We start from the raw sequence: 27,981 nt of genomic DNA on the forward strand, positions 1-27,981 counted from the left end.
TCCCTCCAGTCCAGTCTCCACCCTCCAGGACACCGCCCCAAGTTGCTCGGCCTCGGGGACCCCGAGAGGCGGAGTCACAGAGGCGAGGTGACCCAGACTGACAGCTCCCCTTCAAGCTCCGGAGCGCAGAAAAAAATGTTTGAAAACCTCAGAACCATAGACTCTCTGTTTAAATAGGCAGTGGGGGTGTGGCTAGGAAAAAGGAGGTAGAGCTTGAGACTCGGAGAGGCGTGGCCGGAGACGGCTGGAATGTTGTTGGGTCCTCGCACCGCATAGTAAAGCAGGGCCACGCCCTCTTTCTCCAGCCTGGCCAATCGGAGTGCTGGAGCGGTTTCAAGTCTCCCCGTCCGCCTGCCCGCCTCCCACCCCACCCCCCTTCGGGATTCGCTTTTTTTTTTTTTTTTTTTTTTTTTTTTTTGGTAACAAAATTGCTAAAGCTCCGGAAGCTTCGCCAGCTCAGCCCGATCGCACGTGAGGGGTCCTGGGACTAAGCGTACTGCCCGAGTGCGGGTGGTACAGGCCGGGTCCCGGAGCGGGAAAAACACGGAGGAGAAGAGAGTTGGGGGGGGCAGGAGAAGGAGAAGGAGGAGGAGGAGGAGGGGGTGGGTACAGCAGCCGCGGGTTGTTTATCTGGAGTACGGAGGGAGGGGGGGGCCTGGAAACTGCCCCGTGTCCCATTTCCTCCTCTTGTTTTCGCTCCGGATTCTCCATGTTGGACCCCAACTGAGGAGCCCGGAGCTGCTGCCGGGGGATCCGGGCTGGGGGGACCTGGGGGGGGTGGGGGGGAGCCGCTGCCCGGCCAGCCGGCCCTCCTTGCAGGCCGCCTCCCTTCTCTGCCTTGGGGAGGGGGACGGAGGGGGATGTGAACAGCCCAAGGAGCCGCCTCCCCCGCTACCACCGCCGCCGCCGCAGCAGCAGCAGCAGCAGCAGCCCCAGAGCCGGCCCCCGCCCAGGCCCCCTGTCCCCGCCTGCCCGCCCACCCATCACCCATCCCGGGCCCACGGGGTTGTTAGATGGAACACGGCTCCATCATCACCCAGGCGCGGAGGGAAGACGCCCTGGTGCTCACCAAGCAAGGTAAGGCCGGCAACTTCGGAAAACTTTACTGCCGCCGCCGCCCCCTCCAGCCCGCGGCGCCCCAGCCGGGGCCAGGCCCCCTCAGGCCCGCGGCGGCCCCCGGCGTGGCGCTCCTCCGGGGAGGAGGGGCGGGGCGTCCCCTAAAGGGAGCGGAGATGGAATGGCCGTGGCGACCCTCCCCCTCGGAGGGGCCCAAGGCGGCCGCCACCCCTGAGAGGGGGAGGGGCGGGTCTTGGAGGCAGCTGTCACCCAGGCCGTGGCCTTCCGCCCCCGCCCGAGGGGGATGGGGGAGGATGGGGTGCCGCGGGCGGGCTCCCACGCTGGGAGGCCCCGCGCCCGTCCCGCCCACTCATCCCCAGCCCGGCCCGCGCTCCTAGTGGGGAGGGGGAGCTCTGGAATGGGGTGGGAACTCAGATAAAGCAGGAATTTTGGTTCCCCCCCCCCCCGCGCCTCCCCCCTTCCACCGTCTCCTGGTTTGGGGAATCCCGAAATCCTTCTTGCAGACCCAGTCGTGGCCGTGGCCGCGGCCGCTTAGAACTTGGGACCCAAGTTCCCAGCCCGGGAGCCCCGAGGATGGAGAGGGGAGGAGGAGAGGGCAGAAGCCGCGGAGGGGCGGTCTAGACCCGCGAGCATTCCCGGCCGGGACCCGGCTCCTCAGCCCCACCCATCTCTGCCCCCTCCCGCGATCCATCGGTCGGGTTCAGCTGGGTCGCGGTCCCACCCGTTAGGTTGGGGCTAGGAGTGTGTCCGAGCGGCCGCGGGAGCAGAGGCCCCTCCCTCCCCGAGCGGGCTCCCCCGGGAAGCAGCGTTGCACAGAGCCCGTTTGTTTAGCTCGGGAGCTCGTGTGCCCGGTTACATAATTCGCCTGATGGCATCAGACCCCGGCGTGGTTCTGAATCGCGCAGTGAGAAAGTGGGAATTTTCTCTGGTCAGGCGTCTGGACTCTCCCCGGAGCGTGGTCCTGTCAGAGGCGGCAAGGAAGGAGGCAGGGGCTTCTCCGACCTGGGGCTGCTCTGGAGAGAGTCGATAAGCCCCAGATGGTAGGGTCTAAGGGCAAAACTGGCCAAGTAAGGTAGAAAGATCATGGATTTTTAAAGCTAGAAGGAAGGCATTTTAGGTCTTTCAGTTTCCAAACAAATCTTCCTTTGGGAAAGGAATAAGAAGAAAATGGGTGGAAACTGTCTTAGTCGGACAAGATTAGGAAGAAATGCCGCGGGGAGAAGGAAGGGGAGGTCTTTTCGGTTGGTAGTCTTTAAATCAAAAACCACTGGGTCTCTCTGGGCCAAGAAGAAGGAGTCGCTTAACGTTTAATGAGGAAGGAGTAGATATTTTGGAAGAGACGGCCTTTGCAAAAAGATTAAAAGTAGGCACTCTTGCTCCGACGAGAGGGAGAATGTTCCCATCCATTCCTAGAGTGATCCAAAGTAAGATAGTAGGGTATTTTGATTCCGGAGATTTCCGGAGATTTTGGCTCCTTGTACCATGCCTGAGCTGAGGGTAATTAATGTCCCTTCACATCATTCCTGCTATTAATAACTTCGATTGTCTGAAATTCACTCATTCTCCTAGAGTAACTGCCCCAGAGTGCTTGTCATTCATCAATCGGGACAAATAGAACTGGTTTGGTGGGTTATATTGCCATTCCTGGGTTCTGTTCTTTGAATTAATGGGGGCTTAGTTTGTGCCCCCTTCATGCATCTCTCTCTTCTCTAAGCGGATCGCTTCCTTAAGTAAATATGTCTTCCCAGCGGGCCAAAAGCTTTTTAGAGAACCACATGCAGTGGTTACAGTATCCAATTTGTGTTTTAAAACTTGTACTTGGAAACAAAATTCTATTTTCTCGGTATGAGAATTTAAAGTATTTATTTGTTGTACTTTATTCTTGAACTCTGTTGTCTGATTGTGATCCTGCTTTACTTAAGATGAAGCTAGAGAGGATTCAAGACCTCCAGCAACTTGTGATGGCTTCTTGGGGTACAGAGAGGTGGGAGTCCTTCCTGATCATCCTTAGGGGAGAGGGCCCCAGAAGTCTGGTCTTTCTCATCTCATGTGATGAAAAAGTAGAGAAGGTATCACTTGGGTGTATATGATGTGATAATATACCTACCTGCACACATAAAGAAAGAAAATGAGAAATACTAGATAATCTGTCACCTAGAGAACTTTTTCCCCCCCAACTCTTTAAGGCTTATTTATGCTCTCTTCTCCTGCCCTGCCACTGGTTATTACTGGGGTTTGGGAATTTGGGTGGTTGGGGGGGGAGGATGTAAGTAGCCAGAAGTCAAAAGGAGACTTGATAAAGTTCTACTAATTACAGAATCAGAATATGAGCTGAACAGTACAAGCCACTTAGTTCTACCACCTCATTTATACAGGGGGAAACTGAGGCCCAAGACCACACAGGTAATACAAGTCATATTTTTGTTGTGTTAAATATTAGAAAACACTCACCTAGCTCATGAATGGCAGTTAAGTTGGTTATTTTTTTTTAATAGCTCTGGAACCCTTGAGATAGTTCAAACTAGCAGATTACTCACACATTATCCCTATCCTTCTTCTGGGCCATTAACATTCCAACATGCCCTCTTTGGTGTTTTAACTGTGGTACATCTGATCCTAATGTAACAAATTCCAAGTCTACTTTCAGATGACATCAGGCACTGCTACTTTAGTAAGTCCTTATATAAATGCTTGTTGATGCTTCAGATCCCTTATCTTTAACCAGCTGAGATTGCATTAAATCACATTTGGAGAAGGAAAAAAAGACACCTGGGGAAGTTTGTTCTTAATTAACAAATTGTTCTTAGCCAAGATTTGTTCAAGTAGAGAAAGTCCAAAGTATTTTAAAATTCAGGAAAAAATGTTAAAGTATGTATAAGAAGTATTTTAAAAATTAAAATAAAAAAGCCTAAATCCATCTGTATTTTATGTATTTACTTATTTTGTTCCCTGAGCATTGAGGCCCTTGCCTGGGGTTTATTGATAAATCAAAAGTAGTTACAAAAAGAAACAGCAAAATCCCTGAAAACAGTAGAGGAAAACATGTTGGGCTTCTTAAGACAGTTGAAAGGAATTCCTTTTCAGGGCATACTAGCCTTTTGGACACTGGACTGTCTTTTACTGAAAATGTTTAGATGTCAAATTAATTTTAGTCAAGAGACTGTCCTGAGATAAACTCATTTTTGCAGAAGTGATTGCCGAAATATATATTTAGTAGCAGAGAAAAGAAGTTGTCCCTAAAGCAGACACACCCAATATAATCCCAGTGAACCCACAGTGCTGGGACCTCCTGTGGGACCTCCTTGTTTGATGTTTGTGGTCATTCCCTTCAGGAAGAGAATAAACCTATGTTTTCCTGTTGTCACATCAGAAATTTAGAAACCTAAAATATTTGTAGCTTAAAATAAATACCAACTTTTTTTTTTTTTTTTTTTTTTTTTTTTTTTTTTTTTTTTTTTTTTTGAGTTTATTTTCTTCTCCTGTGTAAGGGAAAAAATCTAGCTTATCTCAGGAGAAAACTAAACTCAATTCAAAGACATTTCCATTGCATGTGCTATTTTAAAAAATGATAACTGAAAAAACTTTAGAACCAAGAAAAGAATCTGGATTTGGATCTGAGTACTTGACGTGTTTGGTTGTCATACTAGGAAGTGTTCTTTGTCACTGTCAGCAATTTCTAGAATTCAGGGCCCTACTCATGGAGCAGTTCCCTTCCCTTTAAACCCTGGCCTCACCCTTTCCTTCTGGCCTCATCCAAACAGGCTCCTTCTGTCTCCCTTGGAGACTTCCCAAGCAGCCAGATCCCTAAGGGGCAGTTTTGTAGCTCTGAGAGTTTGTTCAGAAGTCATTAAGTCTGTACTTGGGGGTCCCCTTCCCAAACTTTGATGGGATTGCTGCCGCCTTCCATATTTAATGCATTATTAAAATGATTACTTGTTTGGAGTGTCCAAAGAGATCTTGGGGTGCTGTCCTCAGCAGCATTTCCTGTTCTCCCTCTCCAGCCCTTTCCAGGAAATCTTCTATGGGAACAGAAAGAAATATAGTATGGGAGCATACTATAGGTAAAATACCTTCACGTTAAACTCCACAGACTTACTAATTTGTTCTTTTTATCAGAATTAGTATTTTGTTAGAAATCCTGGTCTACAGAACCTAGAGGTAAAGGAGAGTTTACTACTACAACTTTTCAGTAAGAAATTAGCAAGAGAAAAGCAGGAGTCGAACCCTGTGGGAGCAGGAGGAAGGGAAACATTACATTATCCCATTCTTTCCCCTAAAACTCCTCTGTATAATCTTTTTCTTCCTTCTGGCTTTAATGTTTAGATGATGATATTGTTTTGAATTGGAAAAGAACTAAAAAAGTAGGGAGGTCAAGGTCAAGATAAAGAATTGTCAAGACTTCAGCCATAGTGCTAGAAGTACTAGATCATGTATGTCATCAAGTGCCTTTCTCAGAGAAGAAATCAGGAGTCTGTGATAATGGAGGATTCCTAACAGAGGAATCAGTGTCTTCCCTCCCCCCCCACCCCCCCTTGAGAGTAGCCTAATTACACAGATTCCACCTTTGCAACAATAGACTTTGCTGTAGGATTTTATTCATGGTAAGTGAGGTGGCTGTGAGACCAGGCATAAGGAGTTGGAGTTGGGAAGAGATGGGTCATGGCCTCTCTTACTCTTGTTAACTCAAGGACCCTGTTAAGTTACTTTCCTTCTCAGTACCCCTCTCCCAAACTTAGAAGTTAGAGATAAGATGCTGATCTCCATAGCAGAGAGAGTTTTCCTCACACAGATAAAATCACAAGTCCAAACATTCCCCATCCCTTCTCCTCCCAAAGGAGACACACTCTTCCCCTTGGTTAGGAGAAGTGAGGAATACCGGTAGTGAGACTTAACATTTATTAACTACTTAGCAATGAAGATACAAAGAAAAACAAAGGATCATATGGGAGAGGGAATACAGTATGTACAGTACAGTAAATACAAGGTAATTTGAAAAGAGAGGAGGCACTCACAAATGTGGGACTTCATGAAAATAGTATCTGAGCTGAATCTTGAAGAAACCAAAGGTTTAAATAAGTAGGTGGTAAGGAAAGAGGGTAGGACAAGCTCAGGGAGACAGAGATGGACTGTTTTTCTCAAAATTGCTTGATCTCAAAAGTAAATGTAATAAATACTTGTAGTTACAATTTGCCATACTTCAAAAAAAAAATAATAATCCGACTTAAGCTTGTTTTAAGACTCTGAATTTTTTTTTTTCCTATAAGATTTGGAAGCCTTTTAAATAATACTTCAAATATTGGAAATAAAAGAGATGGGTTCTATAATATAGTTTCCTTGTTATTACCATTTACTACTTTTAAAAAACAGGTTTAAATCAACAGTGTGAACTGGACAGTTAGAAAGTTCATTGTAGGTCTAGACCCATGAAATCTTACAAACTTGGATTTTTTTCATCGTTCATTCTGTGGAAGTGAAAAAGAAAGCTTTTACATCTTGGCTAGCCAGTTCAAAATGCCACCTAGGAGGGAGCAGTAAATTTGTTCAGAAGTGATGGGATCCCCGGTTTCAGAACTCAAAACAAGAGCAGAGATACCCTGGAGTCTCAGAATTAGTACTTATTCCTTCATAAAGGAAATAGGGGGAAAAAAAAAAAAGATGTTCTAAGATCCAAATTGAGGAGTTTGTGGCAAGTTCCTTTAGCCCCTAAAGATCCTTGGAGCAGGTTATCTCTTCTATGCTTTCATCCTGTAGCCTGCTTCAGCTCCTGACATATACTCTGATCTAGTATTCTGTCACCTTTGCTGCTCTTCACCACCCTAATCATCCCAAAGCAATCAAGTGATTCCAGTACATATGGATGCCAGGCTCATTTCAAGCCTAAGGATATTTACAGAAATCATAAATCCCCAAAAAAGATCCTTTTGGGGAAGTAAGAGGGAGTTATGAGGGAAATAATTGCACTCATATACACACATACACATATACACACTCTGCCAGTCTTAGCACAAACAAAACTGAAAGGAAGGGAGAAGAGAAGCTTGGGATATTGGAAAGGTAAGCATAAAGTTAATAACTCCTATTTATATAGAGCTGAAAGATTTAAAAGTATTATCTTCAAAAAAAACAAACAAACAAACCCCATACAGTAGGTAGTAGAACTGTCATTATCCAGATTAAGGAAACAGAGATTAAAAGAGTAACTTCCCACAGTCACAAATGTATTTTGCCTCTCTGAGCCACTTTCTGAAGGAACATCCTATGGTTTGGGATGGTGAAGTTGAAAGAGCAAAGATCTTGAACTCAACACCTATGTCAGGGTGACTTTGTCACCTGCTTTCTATGTGTATAATAGATACATGTCCCTCCATCTGTCTGACTTGGAGGGAATATTATATAATATGGTCTCTTAATAGGCCTTTTTAACTTGAAAATCTTCTATTCAAATGACCCAGGAGTCTCAGCCAGTCTAGAAGAAACCATATTAGAGGAAAGAACCAGAACAGAAAGAAGGAAGAATTTAACAATTCAAAGGACTTTCCAAAGACATGATTACAGATTAACTATTTTTCTTTAGTTTGCTTGAGTCCCTTCTTCCATTAGATGAGATAAAGAATGTTAGTAGGAAGAGGGAAGGCTCTTACTTTGTTTCCCTCTATGAAATCTGAGCCTTTCCTGTAGCAAAGAACATACACTCCTGTTAACCATCAGATCCTCTTCCTAAGCCAATTTCTTTAGAGGGGTACAGAAATTCCTATAGCTATATGTTGCTATTAGGAGATGGATGCCTATAGCTCCTATTGGCCAATCTTTTTTTTACCTTAACCACAGCTATGTCGGGCTTAAGTTTTAATATAGGTTATTTGTTTATAGTGAGAAAGTAATAATTCAGAAAAAATTCATTCACAGTTCATGAGTTGGGTAAAGCAGCTAAAAAATAATTGCTATTTAGGAGGGTATATACTCATGTGTGTGTATACGTATCTATATGCACATATACATATATGTGTATATATGTATAAAAGATTTTTCTCCAACCCAGGCTAGGCCAGCCTGATTTGTTTAACTGAGCCCAGCCTACTGTGACTTTCATGGCCACCTTGGGATGTCAGCTTAACTTGTCTACCTCCAAACTGGCCTTTTTCCTATGCCAGGCTTTAATTTTTAAAAGCTGCTAGGATGACTGACTACCATTTACTCTTCCTTCATCGGAAACTATAGACCAATCCTCGATTCTGGAACTCAGAAGAACACCAACCAAGGGCTCTACTCTTTGATCTTTTAGTTTGAGTTTAAAGATTGTCCTAAAACATAACCTCTATGGTACATCTATAGTCTAAAATCCTTAGCCCCAGAAGTTCTGTTCTTAACGATTATTAACTTGCAACAGCCAGGGGAAAAGAGGAAATACATTGTGCAGGACATATGAACTGATAGAAACAATTTTCCCATCACTTAAAAAACTGAACTTTTTTCTTCATATACATACCCCAAAGCTGTTTAGTACATCCCCCCAAACAAATTTGGAAATAAGCAAAGAGTCATACTCCTTTTTTTCCTTGATTTGATGAGATTTTTTAATTCCAGCCAAGACTTCAGAAGAGCAGAAATTGAGAACTGAAATGACTGGGGAAGAAGAGGAGTGTTTTTAATCTCCATAGCTGCCAGACAGGCTTTTTTTCTGTGTCTAATAAAGGTAGAGTGATCCCCAGCCACAGAGGAAAAGGTTTCTGAAGTGAAGTATCTGAGGAAGGGCTTGATACACTGCTGTTCATGTTGAATTTGGGAGTAAACATCACTATATTCTCTAGTGTGTGCACTTCTTTTTTGCAAATACTTAATGTCCAGTCTTCCTATTTTTGTCAGTTCAAATAGATGCTGAATTTCAATTTTATTAAATTCATTAAGTAGTTTTCAATGTCTTCTATGTATAAGCACTGAAGATAGAGAAAAAAATTAGAGAGAAGGCCTTATCAGCCCTTATAGAGTTTACATTCTACTGAAAATCCTGAAGCAAGGGGATATTTTTTCCCATAGAAGCATGGATGTGGAGTAAGAAAAGTCCCTAGTGGGGGGTCCCTAGTAGTTAGTTTAATAACTCCCATTTTACAGATGAAGTAATTCAGGCTCAAAGACCCTCATACTGTCACACAGTAAGGTGGCAGAAACAGATTTGAACCTAGATCATGGATTCCAGCACTTTTTCCACTGAATTGTACCACCTCCCACTTGGGTTTCTGAATTTTCCTCCTGATGTGATTATCTTGGATATCTTACAAAGGCCTCAGGACCTTTGAATCTAGAAAAGGTCCAGCAGGAAGCCTGTGCTTCCAGCCTTATGTTGGACCACGCTATCAGCATTTATTTTAAGCATTCTACAGCTGTTCTTCCCCCTGAGTTGTTTGGACAGCTACTTATTGTGAAGCTGATGCTTAATTCTGATAGAAAGTGTCTCATCTCATCACAGAAATTAACAAGATTTGGGGCAGCTAGTCGGTGGGGTGGATAGAGCACCAGCCCTGAAGTCAGGAGGAATTGGGTTCAAATCTGGCCTCAGACATTTAACCCTTTCTAGCTGTGTGACCCTGGGCAAGTTATTTAACCCCAATTGCCTCAACAAAAAAAGAAAGAAAGAAATTAATAAGATTTGTTTTCCCTCAGATGAACAAATCTCTGCTTTCTTAGGAATCCCTTTGGCCAAGGAGAGTCTCTTTTCCTTCATGATGGGACTCTTGTCAAAAAGATGGAAAAGCCCTGTGTTCCAGGCTCCACCAGCATCAAAGGAAATCAAGGCTGCCTATTACCCATGCCCACTTCATATATTTTCAGCATATCCTGTCCCATTACAGAGAAGAGTGGATGGATGTGTACATACTCTTTTTAGCTTACTCAGATGTCTGCTGGCCCAATGAATGGCTCTTTCTCACCCTCCCCACCCCCAACATTTCCCAGGAAACGTTGAACTAAAGAAAACACAGTGCTTTAGTAAAATACAGGAGAAGTTTTATTTCTCATCTGCCCCCATCCCCATTTATAGCATGTACTTTTTTATAAGTACCCATCAGACTGAATACAATTTTTTGAGTTTGTGGTTTTAGCTTTTGTATTTTTTAACAAAGCTACTGAAGAGTTGATAACTATATAGATACCATTTGGGGGATCCTAAAGCTGTCATCTTCAGAACCAGAATTATAGTTCCTTTAATGATGCCTGGTGAGCAGAGAAGGAGGCCAGGAGCTGAACAATGATTCCAATCCCATTCCACATCTCCAGACTAGGGAAGGAAAGCAAAAGAGAGACTAAGTACACCATCAGCTTTCCAGAGGAAAAGATGATGGTGGGATACAAGATCTTCCTCATGATAGTCATTATATGTGAAAAACCTCAACTGAGAAAGAACCTCCTCATCCCATGAAGGGCAGAAGTTTTCCAAAGTTTAAACATGTAGAAACTTTGAGGAGACCTAGAAAAAAAAAGTTCTTAATTCCACTTTTTCCTTCTTCCTTCATTGAAGAAGGAAAATGCACATCTAGTCCCCAATTTGTTTTTGTGTTGCCATTCTTGGGTGGCTTGGAAAAACTTAGGATCATGGCTATAGAGCTGGAAGGAACCTCAGTAGGTATCTAGTCTACCCTCCTCATTTTACAATGAGGAAATTGAGGTCAGGGAAAGTGACTTTATTAGCATCAGAGACAAGATTTGAATCAGGATCCTCTGACTAGAGCTAGTGTCTTTTCCACCAAACTCTACAGCTTCCTGCTTGATGTTATTTCCTTTGTCTGTGGCATTGTTTTGTCCTCGTCTTTGTATGACTGTTGGGTCTCTGAGTTTGCCTCTTGTCTGTGCTTCCTAGTATCCCACTTATTATTCAGAGGTACCTATCCTGACACTTAACATATCAGGGCATCTAGAGATTGCTAGAGTTGATTCCTTAAAGATAGCCAGGGAAGCAATCCGACTTTTGGAATAAAAGAGGGCACAGGCCACAGATCCTGAGAAAGTTGTGCCTTGGCTCCAAGATCTAAGGCATGGAGCCAAAGGCCAAGATGGAAATGTTCCCAATTTTCTCCCTCTACCAGTAGCCTAGGGGAGTCCCCTTGAAGAGGCCATTTTGTGGCCAAATCTTAGCCTGCTCTTTACTCAGCCATCAGGAGGAATCCATTGAGGGAGAAGATGGGGAGAAAAGATGTTTGAGAGAATGAACCAAGAAAAAATTTACATCTTTGATTTCCATGCTTATTAGATTCTCAGAGACTGTAAAGAACTTCAGATTCCTCCTTTGATTTGTCATGAACCAGTATTTGGCCAATGCCATTGCTGGGATATGAGTCAGGGGATCTGAAGATGGCATCTGTGCCAAAATTCAAACTATGCATGGCAGGTGGCATTTCTGCCCTCCAAAAAAAGTGTTAATGTGTGTGTGATGGGAAACAAATGACCCAGTTAGATATTTTCATCTGGTGTTTCTCTTCTGTTCAAAGATACTGAGCATCCATGTAAACATGTTATGCCCAGCAGATACCTGTTTAGCACATTTCTTTTAAGTGGGGATTACATGTGGGTTTGACTAAGTATTTGTCATTTTGCTTTCAGTAGACCTGCCACTCCAATATAGATTTGAATCATTGTATTTTAAAGTTGTAGGGAATTTTAGGGATCAAGTCCAACTTATTCTGATTTTTTTCATTAGCATAAGACTTGTGAGTATGCTTACTGAAGAGTTAGAGTTCTCAGGGTCAGGGAATTGTTTTGATTTTCAGAGGGTCAATGGGTCATCAGAAATAGGCTTTTATTTGATCCTAGTACCAGTTGGGCATCTGCCTCTCTTACACTTTGTATACTGTTCTTCAATACCTTTTTCCAGCCCTGTGGGAGGCCTCATGCCCTCCTGCTGTGAAGCCTGTGCTTGTGGCCAATTGGTGATGCTTCCTCTTCCCAGGCTGTGTCTGCTGTACTCCCCATCCTGAAAACATGTCAGAATCAAAGAAAGCAGGTGTTTAACAACAGCTCAACTTGCCAATGTGAGGACTCTTCCAATTCCAGAACCCCTCTTATCCAAAGAGGTGCCTTTAAGAAGGAAAATTAAGAATGTTCATGGAGTAGGAGCTGGAAAAAGAGAAATGAGGAGTTGGCTCCTTGGAAAAGTCTTCCCTCTCAGTCTTCAGCCTTTAGAAACCTTTAGCATATAGTAAAATTACAAGTCTGCTGTACTGCAGAGTAAGGAGAACAATCCAAGATCCCTGGCCCAGATCAGTCAGCTTCCATGCCGGAAGAGAACATCTCTTCTCTAACTCCGGTGCTGCTACCTTGCCCTCCTCTCCATTGACTCTGCTTGAAGACAGTTCCCTGCACCTGGCTTTGGGGAGCACAAAAGCTGAGACTGAATTGAAAGCAATGATTTGAAAAGCTGATTGACTGAAGTTTGAGATCCACTTTGGTGTGGAGTTTCTCTTTCCCTTTAAACCAGCTAAATAAAGCCAGAATTGAGTCCCCCCTCCCCACTCTTCCCAGCCCCTACTGGCTGCTTTCTATTGTCCTTGCACTCCTTCCCTTATGCTCTCTGTTCTGGAGAACAAACGCAGGGCTTCCAATGAGACCGGATATGAGAGCAAGGTTCCCCAACCCTCAAGCATTTCTTTTGCCTGCTCAGGTAGAGCAGAGCTTAGGCCAGAATTGCAGGATCTGTTAGCTCACTGATCAACCCGTGGCGTTTTCTTGCTACTTTCTCGCTCTGGGGTGTGTTGCAATCTACCAGAAGAATAAAATAATTTAGCATTATTTACCCAAATTAATAATACCTTGAATTTGTGTGGCACTGCGCAAGTTGTTTTTAAAGGCAACATATCTCTGTTAGTCCGAATAGTGACCTGGAAAGTAGGTAAGATCATTGTTATCACCATTTATAGATGAGGAAGCTGAGCCATCAAGTTTTTAAAATTTGTCTCCTAAACCCACACTGAGGTCTGATGTTTTTTCCATTATGCTAAGCTAAGGCCTGGGTGCTTTCATGTTTTGCCTCTCCTGACTAAAAAAATCAAGTCCCTTTTTAATCAATCCTCAACATGAGAAGGTGTGAATTGTTAGAGCTACATGGCAAGATGAAATTGTAGAGAGAATTGAGGGAAGCACATGATCAGCCATTCCCACAAATGAAGCCAAGACCACAGACAGAAACCTCCTTGCACCCCTCCCACTGCCCATTAAGCCTTTTGCTAGTGAAATTGACTTTGCTGATTGGTCTAGAAGTTACCCTTGTTTGACTGACTTAAGGACTGCTGTCCTATTTAAATCAAAGATCAGATCTGGTCTTAGCTTGGGATCAAAGCTCTTTCTTCTAAAATCCATCAACTAATGGTCTTTGTTATACTTACTGAGATCCTCAATCCCTTGAAATTTCAGAGCTTGAAGGGAGGAAAGGGCCTGATGGGCTTGTCTGAACCTAGGCCCAGCGCCCAGAAGTGTCCGAGCAGAGGAAAAGTTTTACCGGTCCAGGACCTCACTGTGGCTGGTGCTTTTGTTTGACCCAGAGCAGCAGCCCTTCACCCTTTCACTCGCTGGCTCTCTTTAGAAAACACAGAATGATCTTTTGGTTTATCCTATCATGGAAAGAAGCTCAGGATATTTGACTTAAAAAAAAAAAATTTGGCAGAGAGCTTAGTCTCCAGCTGTGGATTGTCGTTCTGGTCTTAATATTTGAGCTATGGCTCCCTCTTCTGTGCTGTGTCATTGCAATCAGAGCAGAGCAGATATAAAAAATGACTGCCTTAGAACTAGATTTCTTATTATATAACACACACACATTTTAAAATAAAAACAACAGAAGAAGCCAACGAGCTTTACTCTTAAATACTAACTGCTGTGTCCTGTCTGGATAGTAGACATTCATTAGAGATGGAGCAGAAGCCCCAAGTATCACTTAAGCCTATCTTATGCTTAGCATTGGAAATGGCAAAAGCCAAGATTTTATGGGTTCCTTCCACTTCTGAGATTCTGTGATTCTAGAATGGAGCTGGGCAGATAGGAATGAGCTTCCCAGGTTGGTATAGTGAAAAAACCATTTAGTAGCATCGTGCTGGTGAGATCTTTACTGTTTTCATGATTTCAGATATTGGAGTAATACAAGAGAACTCTGGCCCCAGCTCACCTTAGGCAGTTGATGGACAGCAGGGAGTGGAAGAGAAGAGAACTCTGAACTTTGCTGGTTGAAAATGTTGTGGGTACTTAAACCATCTGTCTGTGGTCTCTCCATCACCTAGGCTGCACCTGCCAGAAATACTGTCTTTTGCGTTATTCATGTTGAATGGGAGTTAAGTTACTGAGCAGGGTTATCTGGTATCTGGTGCAGACAGTAACTGTCCTGCTACTGCTGCTTCATTCTTGGTCCAAAGGACTAGTTTGTAGTTTTCCTCAGAAGGGGCTGTCATAAAGGCTGCCCAGTAAGAAGTGGAAATTTCAGTTCTAAGAACCCAATTCTGGTAAGGCAGAAGATAGAGTCTGGGTGAACATTTGGGTCAAAGTCCTAGAACCATCTGTGATCTTTCCAAATGCTTCATCTTCTATGCTTCATCCTTCCCCTCGCACCTCACCAAAAAACCCTCAACACTGTAGGGCTTTCATTGAATCTCTGCCCAGCAAAGACCCAGACATTTATTTATTCTTTGATTTTTTTTTTTTTTTGCTTCCATATAACTTTTGCTCAGGCTGGGCTAGTTGGTTTATTGGCAACAGGTAGAGTGGAAAACAAACTGGCTTTTAATAGCTCTGTGGCTGCGGTGGTGGGGGAGGGGGAAGATACTGCATCCTTCAGAGCCTCCTTTTCCTCACCTCTTAAATGGAAATAATTTTTATACTGAATGTTTTAAAGAAAGCATCTGATTTTGTAAATGTCCAATAAACCTTAGCTCTTACCCTATTACACTTGTTTGAGGTGGTCCAGTGGACCTGGTTTCTAACCCCAACTCTGAGTGGCACTGAATAAGTTATTCTCTGGGCCTCATTTTCCTCCAATGGGTCTGGATCAGATCTTTTTTGCTTTCCAACTCTGAATTGATGGTCAGTTGCCTAAAAGATCTAGGATAGACTTTTTAGAACTCAAGATATTACAATTATGGATTTTCTCCAAATAAATCTCTCACAGATAGTAGGGCTTGTTGTAGCCTTGGCCACACTGCTATTCTAAGTTAGTCTCTTGCACCACCTGCTGACGAGGACTTAGCATTACTTGTTTCTCGAGACTGAAGGAAACTTTGTGTAGCCATGCTAATTGAAAGAACAAAATCAGATATATTCAGAAATGGGAAACAACTTTTAAATCATTTTTTGTTTCTATCAGTAAGCATTTGTTAAGTGAAAGGCTCTATATAAAAAAAAATAATTATGCAGAGACAAGTGAAAAGTCTGCCTTTAAGGAGCTCATGTTCTAATAGGAGAGATAGTAAGACTATTCAGAATATACACAAAATAAATATAAAACTATTTCAGGAAGGAGGGAGGTCACCAGGGGCTTGAGGGTATTGGAGCAGATTTCATGGAGAACATGAAGTTTGGAATGATTCTTTAAGAAAGCAAAGTATTCCATGAGGGAAAGTGAGAAGGAAATATTCCAAGCATACAGGTCAACCAGTGCAAAGCCACAGAGTAAAGGGTAAAAAAAACAAGCAGGCCAGAACTCTATAGACCATATAAAGGAAGGGAAGAAGCCTCTAAAGGTAAGAAAGAGCAGGTTTCTCATGAGTATTAGATAACAAACAATGAAGTTTGTATTTGATCCTAAAAATAATAGCAAAATTTCAGGGGTGAGGGGAAACATGGTCAGACCTATACTTTAGAACACTCATGTTAGTGGCTATGTGGAGGATGGGCTGAAGTATGAAAGCAGTATGACAATAATCCAGGTGAGAGGTAATGAACGGATAGCTGGTATGAATGGCAAAAAGAGGAATGGATGTTCAGATGTTGTAGAGGTAGAAACATTTTCCATGAGGGAGATAGTTTAAAGAAGAATAAGTACTCAAAGATGACTCCCAAGGTGTAAATATTAACTGACTAGAGGGATGGGGGTAGAGAATTTCAGAAAATAAGATTGAGGGGAAATTTTTTTAAGAATAGGCCAATAAGTTTAGCAATTTACATATCAACTGGTAACTTTGGGACAAGCAATTTCAATTGAATGATGAGATCAGAGGTCAAATTGTTGGGGGTATAGGCAAAAGTGAGAGGCCAAGGGTGATCTAACACCTGTAATCCTTGCTATTAGGAAGGTTAAGGCTTAGGGGATCTCTTGAGTTTAGGAGTTGTGAGCTGCAGTAGGATGAGCCAATCAGATGTCCATACCTGGGCAGAAATAGAACAGGTCAAAGTTCCATTGCTAAGTAGTGGTGAGATAGGACCATTCAGAATGGGTGAAATAGAGACTCAATCTTGTAGAAGGGATGGAGGAAGTAGAAATGTCAAGTTATAGATTTCATTTTTGAAAGGAATTTGACTAAAGGGGGAAAAAAGTAAAGCCATTTAATAGTCATTTGGTAGTAGGGAATAGTAAGATGTTGTAAGGATTTTTTAAGAATAGAGAATACTTGAGTATATTGTGAGCAGCAGGCAAGGAACTAATAGACACTGGAAATCAGAGATAGAGATTATAGTGCACCTGATTTACTGGAGAAGGTTGGAGGGAAAGGGTTCAAGACTACAAATAGATGGATTCATCTTGGTGGTAATGACTACCTCTTCATAAGAATATCAGAAGGAATAGCAGAGGATGATGTCAAGAGACTTTAAGATGGGAGGGAGGAGGAAAAAGAGGGAGGGAGGGAGAAAAGAGGGAGCTCCCAACAAGTGGTCTTGATTTACTCAGTTAAGTAGTGGAGAATGTGGGAAAAGCAATAGTGTGGGTAACTTGACAACAGAAGAGAAAAGTGCATAGCTATGTTGGTGAAGAGGGATGGAGCACCTCACTATAGGGAGGGACTTGATGAAATTATATACAAGTAGAGGAAATCAGCATCATTGTGTGAACTCCTCCAACTGAACTCCATCAGTCCTATGAATTAGAGCAGCCCAAATTTAGATTTTGTAAGGCCTGAGCAGGGACAGGACAAGGGGAAAAGGCCCCTGAACTGGTTAATTATAGAGCTGAGATTGGGAAAGAAGGAGAATGTAGCCAGAGCAGGAGTGATGCTGGAAGGAAGAGTACTGAAGGGTGGAGAGATTTGGAAGAAAGAGTGAAGACAAATAAAAGGGGTAGGGAATAGGAAGAAGTGGAAGGATAAAAGATTCTGACTGAATTAGAAACTTTAGGGTCCTTAATCATGGAAATGAAAACGTTACAGATAATGACTAGCCTAAGTATGTGACCATCCCTTGCATAGCTGAGATAGAGTGGAGAATAGGTCAGAGAAATTGAGTAGACTGAGGGATTTAAATGTTAGACTAAATGAGGGAACAACATGTATATTGAAGTACTTGGTGTCAGAGCAAGAGTTGGTCTGATTGGATGGGGAGAACATGGCCCAAGCTCTCAGTACATTGAGAAAATAGGAAGTAATGTCAAAAGGTCAACAGATAACTATGACTAGGATCTCAATTGGACCATAAATTTGGATAGAGAAAATCTCAAAGAAAGAGGTTGCTGCAGTAGAAATAAGAACTATTCAGGCTCCTTTCTGGGATTAATGAGTTAGGAAGAGGCCAGAAGTTAATAGTGTGAGAAATGGTGTGATCAATACTTGGAAAGGATGACAAAGAATGCAGTGTGGTGGAAGAGAGGGGTGCATTGAGAACCATATCAGTGAATGATAGGAAATGGAAGAAACAAGAGAGAAGAAGTCTAAACTAAAAGGAAGTTTGTTAATTATTGCAGATATGGGGTGGGACATATGTTTTCAATTCTCCCCCAAATCCTGTGAGCTAAGTAGTGTTGTTATTCCTGTTTTACAGAGCAGGAAACCAAAACCTAGAGAAGTGAAGTGCTTTGAATTAGGTCATCAAGATATAAGGGTCAATCCAGGGTCTGAATTCAGATCTGCTGACCATAAAGTCAGTATTCTTTCCATTGCACCACACTGCTTGACAAGTGTAACTGGCTAACTCATTGTGCTTTTCTAGACAGTGGATTAGAAAGTCCCCGGCATATAAATGTGGACCTCCTTGTGTATTTAAGGAAGAAATGGACAGAGGTTACAGAGGCTGGACAGACATAGGTAGGGCAGACATATGCATTAAAGATAGTGACAGCAAGAGAACCATTGGACTATTGGGTTAGTCCTGTAGATAATAAATACTCTAATTAAGCTAATGTTAAATTAACTACATTCCTCAAATTTAAGTTGGTTTGGTGGTAAAGAAAGAGTCTGCTGAGTAGAATTGCTGTAGATAGCCAATGTAAGTGAATGATCCATATGTAAGTACCTGAAAGTTAGTTTTGCATCTTCTAAGAAAGTTGACTATGGAGGAGGAGATTTGAAGGAAAAAAATACAGCTTGATACTCAGAGTTTGGTTTTCCTGGGCTATTAAAGCTTGATGTTATGAGAACCTGACATTGGGTAAATCAGCTAATGGGCTGGAAAATCTGATTTTGTGTGAACCTGAACTTTCCAACTACTGCCATTCCTTTAGTTTAACTTCTGAGATAGCTTCAATGTATTGGGTGCCAGAAGCTACAGCTTAAGGGTAAAGTAGCACATCAATTTGGGAACAGGATACCCTGTTCTGCCCTGGCTTTATTCTGTGGGATTAAGAGCATCAAATCCTTTCTGTACCTCAGTCACTTGCACCAAAATCTTCAAGCTTCTCCACCCACTGAATGAGGATGCTGGGGGAATAAATAAGTACAAGAGACTCTGTAACTGTGGGTATCCCATAGGAATGGGAGGAATGGTATCCTGATACTGCAGCTCCACACCTTATCAATCTCTCTATTCTAGGTCTGGTCTCCAAGTCCTCTCCCAAGAAGCCTCGTGGACGTAACATCTTTAAAGCCCTTTTCTGTTGCTTCAGTTCCCAACATGTTGGCCAGTCAAGCTGCAGCAGTGAGCTTGTCTCATACAAGGAGGAAACCAACACCATTGCCAAGGTAATAGGGATGATCTGAGAAATAGGGATGAGACTAGTAGAGAAAAGACCATGAGAATGTAAAAACATTACCTGAAGAAGAAAGAAGCAGTTTTAGAGTTGTCCATTTCTTTCTGATTCTTTAGCATCACTGCTAGATTTCAGCCACTGTTGCTTTGACTCAATAATTCCCTAACCCACTTATGTCCCTAGTTGACTATTGTATGATTGGGAAAAGATGATCTGTCCCCTTGGTAGTCACCTCTATCCGGTCTGCTGCAAAACTTTTTAAAAAAAAGGAAAATAGGAGCTTCTTTCATTGAAACTTTTTCTTTTCTTTTTCTAGTCCGATCTGCTCCAGTGTCTTCAGTATCAGTTTTATCAGGTAAACTCTAACAATGCTATTCTGATTATGGCCCTGAGTCAAACCAAATACCCAGGCCAACTTCCTGCCCTTTGGAAAGCTTTATAAAAAACTAGAAAATCCCTAGGGTTGGCTTTGGGGCATTAAGACAGTGGGTACACTATAGGGGAAGGATAGGAGTGAAGACTACTTCCTTTTACCTGGGAATCCAGGGAGCCAAGTATTTTTACAGATGCTACAAATCCTTCCATCTTGAAACTGATGGCTTTGTCTCATATACTAAACTGGTGATTATTCCTGTGGTCAATTTCATTTCCCAAGGAGAAATTTTCAGTTTCCTCCCTGATAGACCATGTTTCTGGGGTAATTAGGAAATTAAGAAACCTGCTCTGCCTAGAGTTTTAATACATAACTGGGCTTTGGGAATGAAAACTTTTTTTTTTTTTTTAATTCTTTATCAGTATTGGGGCAGCTAGGTGGCACAGTGGATAGAGCACCAGCCTTGAATTCAGGAGGACCCGAGTTCAAATCTGGTCTCAGATACTTAACACTTCCCTACCTGTGTGACCCTGGGCAAGTCACTTAATCCCAGCCTCAGGGAAAAAAAGGGGGGAGGGGAATTCTTTATCCAGTATTCTCTTTGGCTCCTTTCTCTTGTAAGGGTTCCCTCCTCTAAGTGGATCCTAGAATCTATTCTCTAGGCCAATTAAACTTTCTTACCCCTGAGCAGGCCGTTGCAGTGATTTTGTCCTTCCCAATTTTCCTGAGAAGAGCCTAGTTTTTTCTTTTTTTTTTCCTGAGGCTGGGGTTAAGTGACTTGCCCAGGGTCACACAGCTAGGAAGTGTTAAGTGTCTGAGACCAGATTTGAACTCAGGTCCTCCTGAATTCAAGGCTGGTGCTCTATCCACTGCACTACCTAGCTGCCCCGGAGCCTAGTTTTTTCATTTGGAGAAATCATAGCAGCTTGAGTTTGTTTCCAGATCCCAGGAACATGCCTGCTTCCAGAGGTAACGCAAGAAGATCAAGGAAGAATCTGCGTGGTCATTGACTTGGACGAGACCCTCGTGCATAGTTCCTTTAAGGTAATTGACTTCTCACCCCCTTGCTGTTCCTATGTTCAGTTTAGCATGATTACTGAGACTAGAAGAGTGCCATACACATAATAGGAGATTAAGAGGCGAAGGCAGGAAGGAGGGACTCCCCTTGGAGAGTATCTCAGATTCACAAGCTCTGATAGCCAAATACACAGCTGGAGGTAACTCACCCTTCATTAAGCTAAGCTTAATACTATAGTCACCCTCACTCAGAATATAGGATGTAAATAAGGTGAGTAAGTTCTCTTCTCTTTTCCTTTCTCTTAGTTTTCATGAGATCTTTTAGTTTCATCTAAATATTGGTGTTATGTTAGCCCGGCAAGATTATCAGGAAGGGAGAGAAAAGCAACATAGGAGAAAGGAGTGGCAAAAGATGAGCCTAGTGAATGTTTGTAGTTAAGCTATCCCCTGCTTAGTTCAGGGGAGAAAAAGGAAAAAGAATCTTCCTTAGATTTCCAGGTGTTCAAACAACATCCTACTTTCTATCCAGGAAGAGAAAAGAAAAGGTGAAAACATGGGGGTGGCTGCAGTATGGGCTTAGGATTCTTAGACAAATTTGTAAGGTGCTAAAATACTTGTGGGGTTTACAGTGTTTTAAATGTGTGTAGCATTTTTCACTTTTGTTCATCTTATCAAACAATGACAGAGAACTTCTTTACCATTTTTATCAGTAAGTCCAAAATGGGACCAAGATTCACTGAGAATGGGCTCCTCATTTTCTGCAAGATTGAACCCTTCCTTGACTTTTCTTTCTTCTAGCCAATCAACAATGCTGACTTTATAGTGCCTGTGGAGATTGAGGGAACAACACACCAGGTAAGCAAAAACCCTGCATATGATGGGTTTGAAGCCTGGGACCAGAAATCACTGTGGATCAGGGGTATACACAACTTATGATAGTGGGAGTAAATTAAAGATCAGCAATTTATCAGGCTGCCTAAATGGCTAGGGCAATAACCAATCAAAAAGCCTGGTGTCTCTATGGCCTATTGAGAATGCAAAGAAAACCATTCTCAGAGATGGTGATGAGGCTCTCCTGATGATCACTGTTATGGCAGGACAAGGCTTTTGTTACCCATTTTACTGGGATTGGTGCTGTATAAGTACTTCAGCCATCTCCTTTGGTCAGCTAGGCATCCTAGGAGCCTAAAGAGACTACTTCTGACTCTCAGAACCCTAGAATACACTCAAGAAAAAGACTGGCCACATACAAAACACCACACAGAGGAAGACATGGGACAAGGAATATACAAGCTTGGAGTGATGTAATGAAAAGTGAGAGGAAATAATTGAGAGATGGATTCCTGGAGAAGACCTTCCAATGGAGTATGAAGGTGGAAAGAGCTGGGTGTGGTGCTTCATCAAAGAAAGGAGAGGAGGCTGCCATAATCTGACATTGTCATTATGTTCCATTTTGTGGAACAATGTGCTTCTATAGAATGAGCATACTGGCTATAGTTTCATGTTACACAGTAGCAAGAGTCATCTGGTGAGGTGGTCCAGCTTTGGAAGAAAGGCTCTGGGTGCAGTAGGATGCTGTGGAGTGACATGACTACTATTTCAGAAACATCATTCTAGCTACTTTGTGTAATATGAGTTGCAGAAGAAGAAAAAACAGAGATAGTTGACACTTTGAAAGCTCTTACAGCTAATTGTAACATGCGGACAGCAAAAGTTTAAAAAAAAAAAAAAAAAGATGTACTTAGAAGCCACTTAGAAGTTCTAGGGGTAGGAGACGAGAGCATAAGTATTTAATTGGAGCAGCTGGAGAAAGGGAGTGAACTTCTAAGAGGAAACACTGGGAGCAAGAATGGGGGTTTTTGCCCATCAATTCAGAAATGATTTTGGAGGAGGTGGAATTTGAGAGCAAGGCCACTTTTTGCCTATTGGTGATTCCAACAGACTGTACTACCAGAGCGGAAGAAAACTGAAAGATCCAGCAAAGGCTGCAGCCAGGTTCAAGTAATCCAGGATAGGCTGTGTCCAGCTGCAGGCCTATTCTTGATTACTTGTTTCTGGAGGCAGCCGACTGCACCCTGCCAGAAGCAAGCATTCCAAGACATTCCCCTAGTGCTTGCCCACCGTGTTTTCATTTTCTACCCTGGGCCATGGAAATGGTTTTGGCCCAAGCTGACAGATGAAATCTAGTGATGAAATAATAGGTGAGTGATGCTGATCAGCCCAGCCATGGTCAGTAGAGCTGAAGGTTTCTATTCGTGGCAGCCCAGCTGCTTAGGAAAAGTGAAGTCTTACACATGTTTTTGGAACAGGTTGGGAAAAGAATCAGATGACTTGGGTGTCCCCCTTCTCACAGTTCCCTCTGGTTTTCTCCAGGTGTATGTGCTTAAGAGGCCTTATGTGGATGAGTTCCTGAGGCGAATGGGGGAATTGTTTGAGTGTGTCCTCTTCACTGCCAGCCTTGCCAAGGTATCCTAGGACAGGGTGGAGGGCATCAGGTGCCTCTGCTAGATAACCTGGGGTACACAGGGAAGGAAGGGCTGAGCCAAACAGAGAATTTCCTCTTTTTACTCAGTATGCTGACCCTGTGACCGATCTCTTGGACCAGTGTGGTGTGTTCCGGGCCCGCCTCTTCCGGGAGTCTTGTGTGTTCCACCAGGGCTGCTATGTCAAGGACCTCAGCCGATTAGGGAGAGATCTGAGAAAAACCCTGATATTAGACAATTCTCCTGCCTCATACATCTTCCACCCAGAAAATGCAGTGAGTGCACTTGAGTCTCAGTTCTTCCCACCCCTTGGCTAATAATTAAAATGGAGGAGAAGGGTTAATAGGCTTACATCCTGTGAAGGATAAGTTGATCTGGGAAACGGCAGTGTCAAGAGTCAGAGAAATTTGTCTTCTAGAGCTTCTGGCATACCCAGGAAGGTTATTTTAGTCCCTTTTGTAATTTCCAAAGGTGACCTTTGCTAACTTTAGAAAGGCTAACATCACTTACATTGGAGAGGGTGGGTGGATATCCTAAATGCATTGAACTGTCCACCGGAAATCCAAGGTGCTATTCACCTCTTCCCACCTCATTCTGCTTATTTCTCTTCCACAGGTGCCTGTGCAATCCTGGTTTGACGATATGGCAGACACAGAGCTGCTGAATTTGATCCCCATCTTTGAGGAGCTAAGTGAAGCAGAAGATGTCTATACCAGCCTTGGGCAGCTGAGGGCACCATAGCTTCTCAAGCTCAGCGCAGTCTAGGACTGCAGGGGACTGTGACACACTGTGCCTTCGCTATCAGCCAGGAAGGGATGGCGGAAACAGGAAGCAGGGAGAAACAGTTGTAAAGTGAGTTAGGGCAGGTTAGATGACAATATGGGCAAACAGCAGATGCTGACAACTAGTACCCCCTGCTCCATGAACTGGGCACTAGAGAGACACACTAATGAGCATGTATATGTGTGTATGTGTACGACACCGACACCTTCTCGCCTTGATACGATGATTCAGGTTGGGGAAGAGTCGAACGATCAAGGCTCAAATTCCCCTGAGCCAGAGCTCATCTCCCTAGAGAATCAATCCAAGAGCCATTGACCTCTCATGGGAACAAAGACCATTCAGTGCTCTATTGCCAAACCTTGAGTCTTCCCTAGTATGTATGGCCTGTGCCAAGACGGTGGGGATATGCTGCTCTCAGCATAATATACAGGCAAACTGGCACCAGATCCAAATGCACACTATTGAAAAATTTTGCTCGAGACCTGTGGTGACCTTGGAAAAAAGAAATAGTTTCTAAAACATCCTATGAGTCTATACCTTGGTCTCACAGACATGGCCATGAGGGTCAGGTTCAAGGGTCCACCACTGCCAAGAGGAGCTGCCTATCCTACTAGCCTGGGACTTGGGGGGCCCCCTTCCCTCTACTTCACATCCCCAATTGCATTTCTGAAACCACAGGTAAGATATCTTCCCTATGCTCAAAGGAGGACAGAGAATTGATTTCAGTTAATGAGCCTCTGTTTTAAAAGTTTTTCCTTCTAAAAATTGGGAGATGAGAGTAGAAGCTTATTCCTAGTCCTCAAGAAGAATTTTGAAAGCCAGAATCTCTATTACTCTTGAGTCATGGATCAAATTATAGATCTTGAGAGAAGTCTAGAGAATGATTTTTTTCAGGGATCTTTCTTCAAATGAGCAGGAAGGAGCAATTATAATGCCATGGAAACTCTTTGAATTTCTTGAGCAGAATCCTTTCCCATTTCATCTTTCAAGCAGTTGAATTTGGGAAGGGATAGAATGGTGAGGCCTTTGCATGGGCAGCCTCAAGGACACACCTGTGTCCTGTAGATGGGAAATAAATAGCAAGAACCAACAATTGGTTCTCTTTGTTGTGGTGTGCTGGCTTCCTGCAAATGCTGTAGTAACAGAAAAGGAAGGAAGACCAGGGCATGCTAAGGTATGAGGTTTCAAAATCTGTATGCACTTCAGAATCTGCATGATGTCGGGGACTCTTTAAAAAAAAACATTCATTCTTATTAAGTCACATAAACAAAATAGATTTTTTTTCCTAAGTTTGGAGAGCTCTGATATAATGGGAAGCACTTTTGGGATTTCATAAGGTAAACCCCAAGTAAGCAGCACTGTCTTGTAATCACGTTCTGCTATAGCCTTGGCTTCTGCTGGAATGGGTGTGGTGTGGAACCTAAAGGAAGATCACCTAAGAGGTAATTAGAAGCCAAATTCCCTACCTTTTCCTGAAGAAACTCCACACTGCTTCAGGTACAGTACACTTAAAACTTAGGATTCTTCCCCTGCCATTCTTTTTGACTTTGAAATGCTTTCTTGGAGGAGGGGGTGGGAAGAGTTTCAAGAAAGGGCCAACTGGATGAGATCAAAGTGAGAGCAGCTTTTTGTATTTTCGTGTGCATTACAGTTAGAATCCCCCTTTATCCTAATCTTCGGTGCCAATTCTAAATCCCTCCATGGTGGTTTCCATCTTTTTTCTTTGGTTTTATACCAAGATGGTGCCATGGGACCCAAAAGCTATGTACATATAGAACAGAATTTCCCCAGAGTCCTTTTTCTCTTTGTGGCAGCATTTCCTAAGATGGATTCTGAGAGTATAAATGGAGGGCAAGTCTGGATGCTGACAGAAACCTTTAAACCAACAACCAAAAAAACTAACCTCTTATTATCAATCCCATACTTAATGTCAAATTCCATGGCCAGCTATCACAGAGATAGGGGAAAGGGGGTAAATTTTGAACTTAATCCTCCCTATCTCCAGGCTACTATCTACTAGCTTCTCAAGGTTGAGTGAGCAATAGTGAAAACATTCCTGACATCTGGTCCAAGCCCACCTGTTTTTGCCATTAGGAGCTTTGAAACATCAACCTCCTGCAGCATACATGAGCAATAATGAAAGATGGCTGTACTGAAAGACATTCCTAAGCCTCTATTTTGGTCCCCCTTTGTGCCACCTCCTTGCTGCCCTACGTGTGGTTCAAAAGAAGGCCGAGGAGGAAAGGTAATGCTGACGTTCCTATATTACCTCTTCTCAGATGCCCTTTAAGTGTCCTATGACAAACATCCATGGTTCCTGGCCCACTGGCATGTACACTCACTGTCTTTCATAGGAAGCCCTATGTAGTTGGCATCCCTGCACTACAGCTATTAATTTTTACTCAGCTGTACATAGGTCATGCATCCTGGCCCCTCTGTCTGGTCTTCATGGTCTCCCAGTTGAAGCATGTTCCCTTAGAGAACTGTCACTCATTCACCCCAGCCAGATTTGAACAGGATCTTGTACCAGCCTGGATCAGCCAAAAGTAGTTTGAAACGGTGGTTTGGGTAGTGATGTGTCAAAGTTTTGACAGGTTTTTCAAACCCTGGTCTCAAGAGGATTTACTACTAAAGTAATGACTTAAGTTTACTCTTGGAATGAACCAGGGCTAGGGGAAAAAGTGTGTTCTTTCCCTGGTGAGTCCCATTGGATACACTCTTTACTCCCATTCCTACTTTAAAGAGGTCAAGAGTCCTTAAGCAAATGGAAGTCTTCTCAACAAAGGGTGACCAGAATTTTTTACCTCAACTGGTTATGAGCAGAGCTCAGCCAGGGTGCCCCATTTAAACTAAGTCTCAACTAAAGAGCTAATGCTTCATTAGAGAGATCATCCTAAACATAGACAAACCATTCCAGGAATACGCCCTTCTGCCAAATTTCATTCTTGAAGTTGCCTCTTCCGTGACACAGTAGTTGTCTCTGATTGGGCATCTCTTCGGACAGAGCCTGATGTTCACATCCCTCTCATAGGGGGAAGCTTTAAACAAAAGGCCAGTTTGGGAGAGGGTCAGGGTTAAGCATCTCAACTCTGCACATTGTAGAGAAGATGTTCTTCAGAGGCCTGTGAATCCCAGGCTGGGGAGGCAAAGAGAGCAGTGTCCTGGACTTGAAACATTTTTAAGAATTGGACCATGAACCCAAATGTTTAATTGTTAAGTAAATTTGCCTTAAGAGTTGTCTGGGACTTTTTTGCTTCCTCCTGCCTCCCAAAGATGCTGACTATTTTGTAAACTTGTAAATTTACTTTTACTGTTTTTATAAGAACCCAGAAACTCTGGATGTGCTAATCATGGAAAGTCTAAAAAAGTAGTCAGCTCCCTACCCTGCCCCAATGCCTTTTCTCCTGGGAATCCCTTGTGCCATATTAAAGAATTCTCTACACCCAAGCCATGGGTAGAGCATCTCCCTTCCTATAGAACCAGTAAGGTTTGGGAAAATCAGACACTAGGTACCATTATACAATTCCCACTGCCTCAAGGATATCTGGGAATAAAGGGAACCCAGGGAGTTGGCTGGTTTGTTCCTGCAGAAACTTAGACTATCATCGTGGAGTTCATTCATGGCTTAGTTTTTTCTGCAGAACAGGGTTCTTAAGCAATTGACCTCACTCAAACCTGGATTCTGTTAGCTGGATGGCCAGTTTCCTTTTCTAATGAATCCAGACCTCTTTCCCTGGAGAGGACACACCTTTCTCTTCCAACTTCATAGGCAAGCTTTTTTGCTTAGAAGGACTCTTAAGTGTGAAAGTTGATCTTTTGCTACTTTTCCACTTGTGGGAATGCTGGATTTGGAGGGTAGAGGGAGAGAAATGTACCCCATATCACCTGTGCTATAGGATTCTGACTACCCTGGTTACAGATTAATGGTTTCTTGGAGAAATTTGTTTTATTCCAAAACTTGAAATGTTTGACGCCATTAAGTGTCTGTTTATATTTTTGGAATATTTGTATTACTTGCAATTAAATAATAAAAAGGTTTTTAAAAAAAAAAAAAAAAACACCCAACCAGGAATAGCCCTGTGGTTGTGTATTCAAGCCACCATGAACAAATCACCCGAAAAGCACCCTTCCCCAGACATGTCACATTTAGATCTGCATCGCCATCGAGATTT

General features: G+C 43.0%; 1 protein-coding gene across 1 annotated transcript; it reads left to right on the forward strand.

Moving 5' to 3' along the window:
- The first annotated feature begins 710 nt into the window (after positions 1-710).
- Positions 711-27,867, forward strand: CTDSP2 (CTD small phosphatase 2). The gene is made up of 8 exons (XM_074269843.1): positions 711-1,077; positions 18,997-19,145; positions 19,470-19,508; positions 20,469-20,570; positions 21,342-21,398; positions 22,917-23,009; positions 23,116-23,301; positions 23,642-27,867. Exons 1-8 carry the CDS (start codon positions 1,014-1,016, stop codon positions 23,765-23,767), a joined length of 816 nt encoding a protein of 271 aa, XP_074125944.1. The 5' UTR covers positions 711-1,013; the 3' UTR covers positions 23,768-27,867.
- The last annotated feature ends 114 nt before the right edge of the window (positions 27,868-27,981 follow it).

This window comes from Sminthopsis crassicaudata, chromosome 5, assembly GCF_048593235.1.
Source record: "Sminthopsis crassicaudata isolate SCR6 chromosome 5, ASM4859323v1, whole genome shotgun sequence".
In the NCBI taxonomy this organism is placed as follows: Eukaryota; Metazoa; Chordata; class Mammalia; order Dasyuromorphia; family Dasyuridae; genus Sminthopsis; species Sminthopsis crassicaudata.

What these genes read in the sequence shown, in the direction of transcription:
- CTDSP2 (XM_074269843.1), top strand. Translation starts at nt 1,014, where the DNA reads ATGGAACACGGCTCCATCATCACCCAGGCGCGGAGGGAAGACGCCCTG. An exon ending in AAACCAACACCATTGCCAAG is followed by an intron (nt 19,146 to 19,469) that starts GTAATAGGGATG and finishes TTCTTTTTCTAG; the next exon opens with TCCGATCTGCTCCAGTGTCT. An exon ending in TTCAGTATCAGTTTTATCAG is followed by an intron (nt 19,509 to 20,468) that starts GTAAACTCTAAC and finishes GTTTGTTTCCAG; the next exon opens with ATCCCAGGAACATGCCTGCT.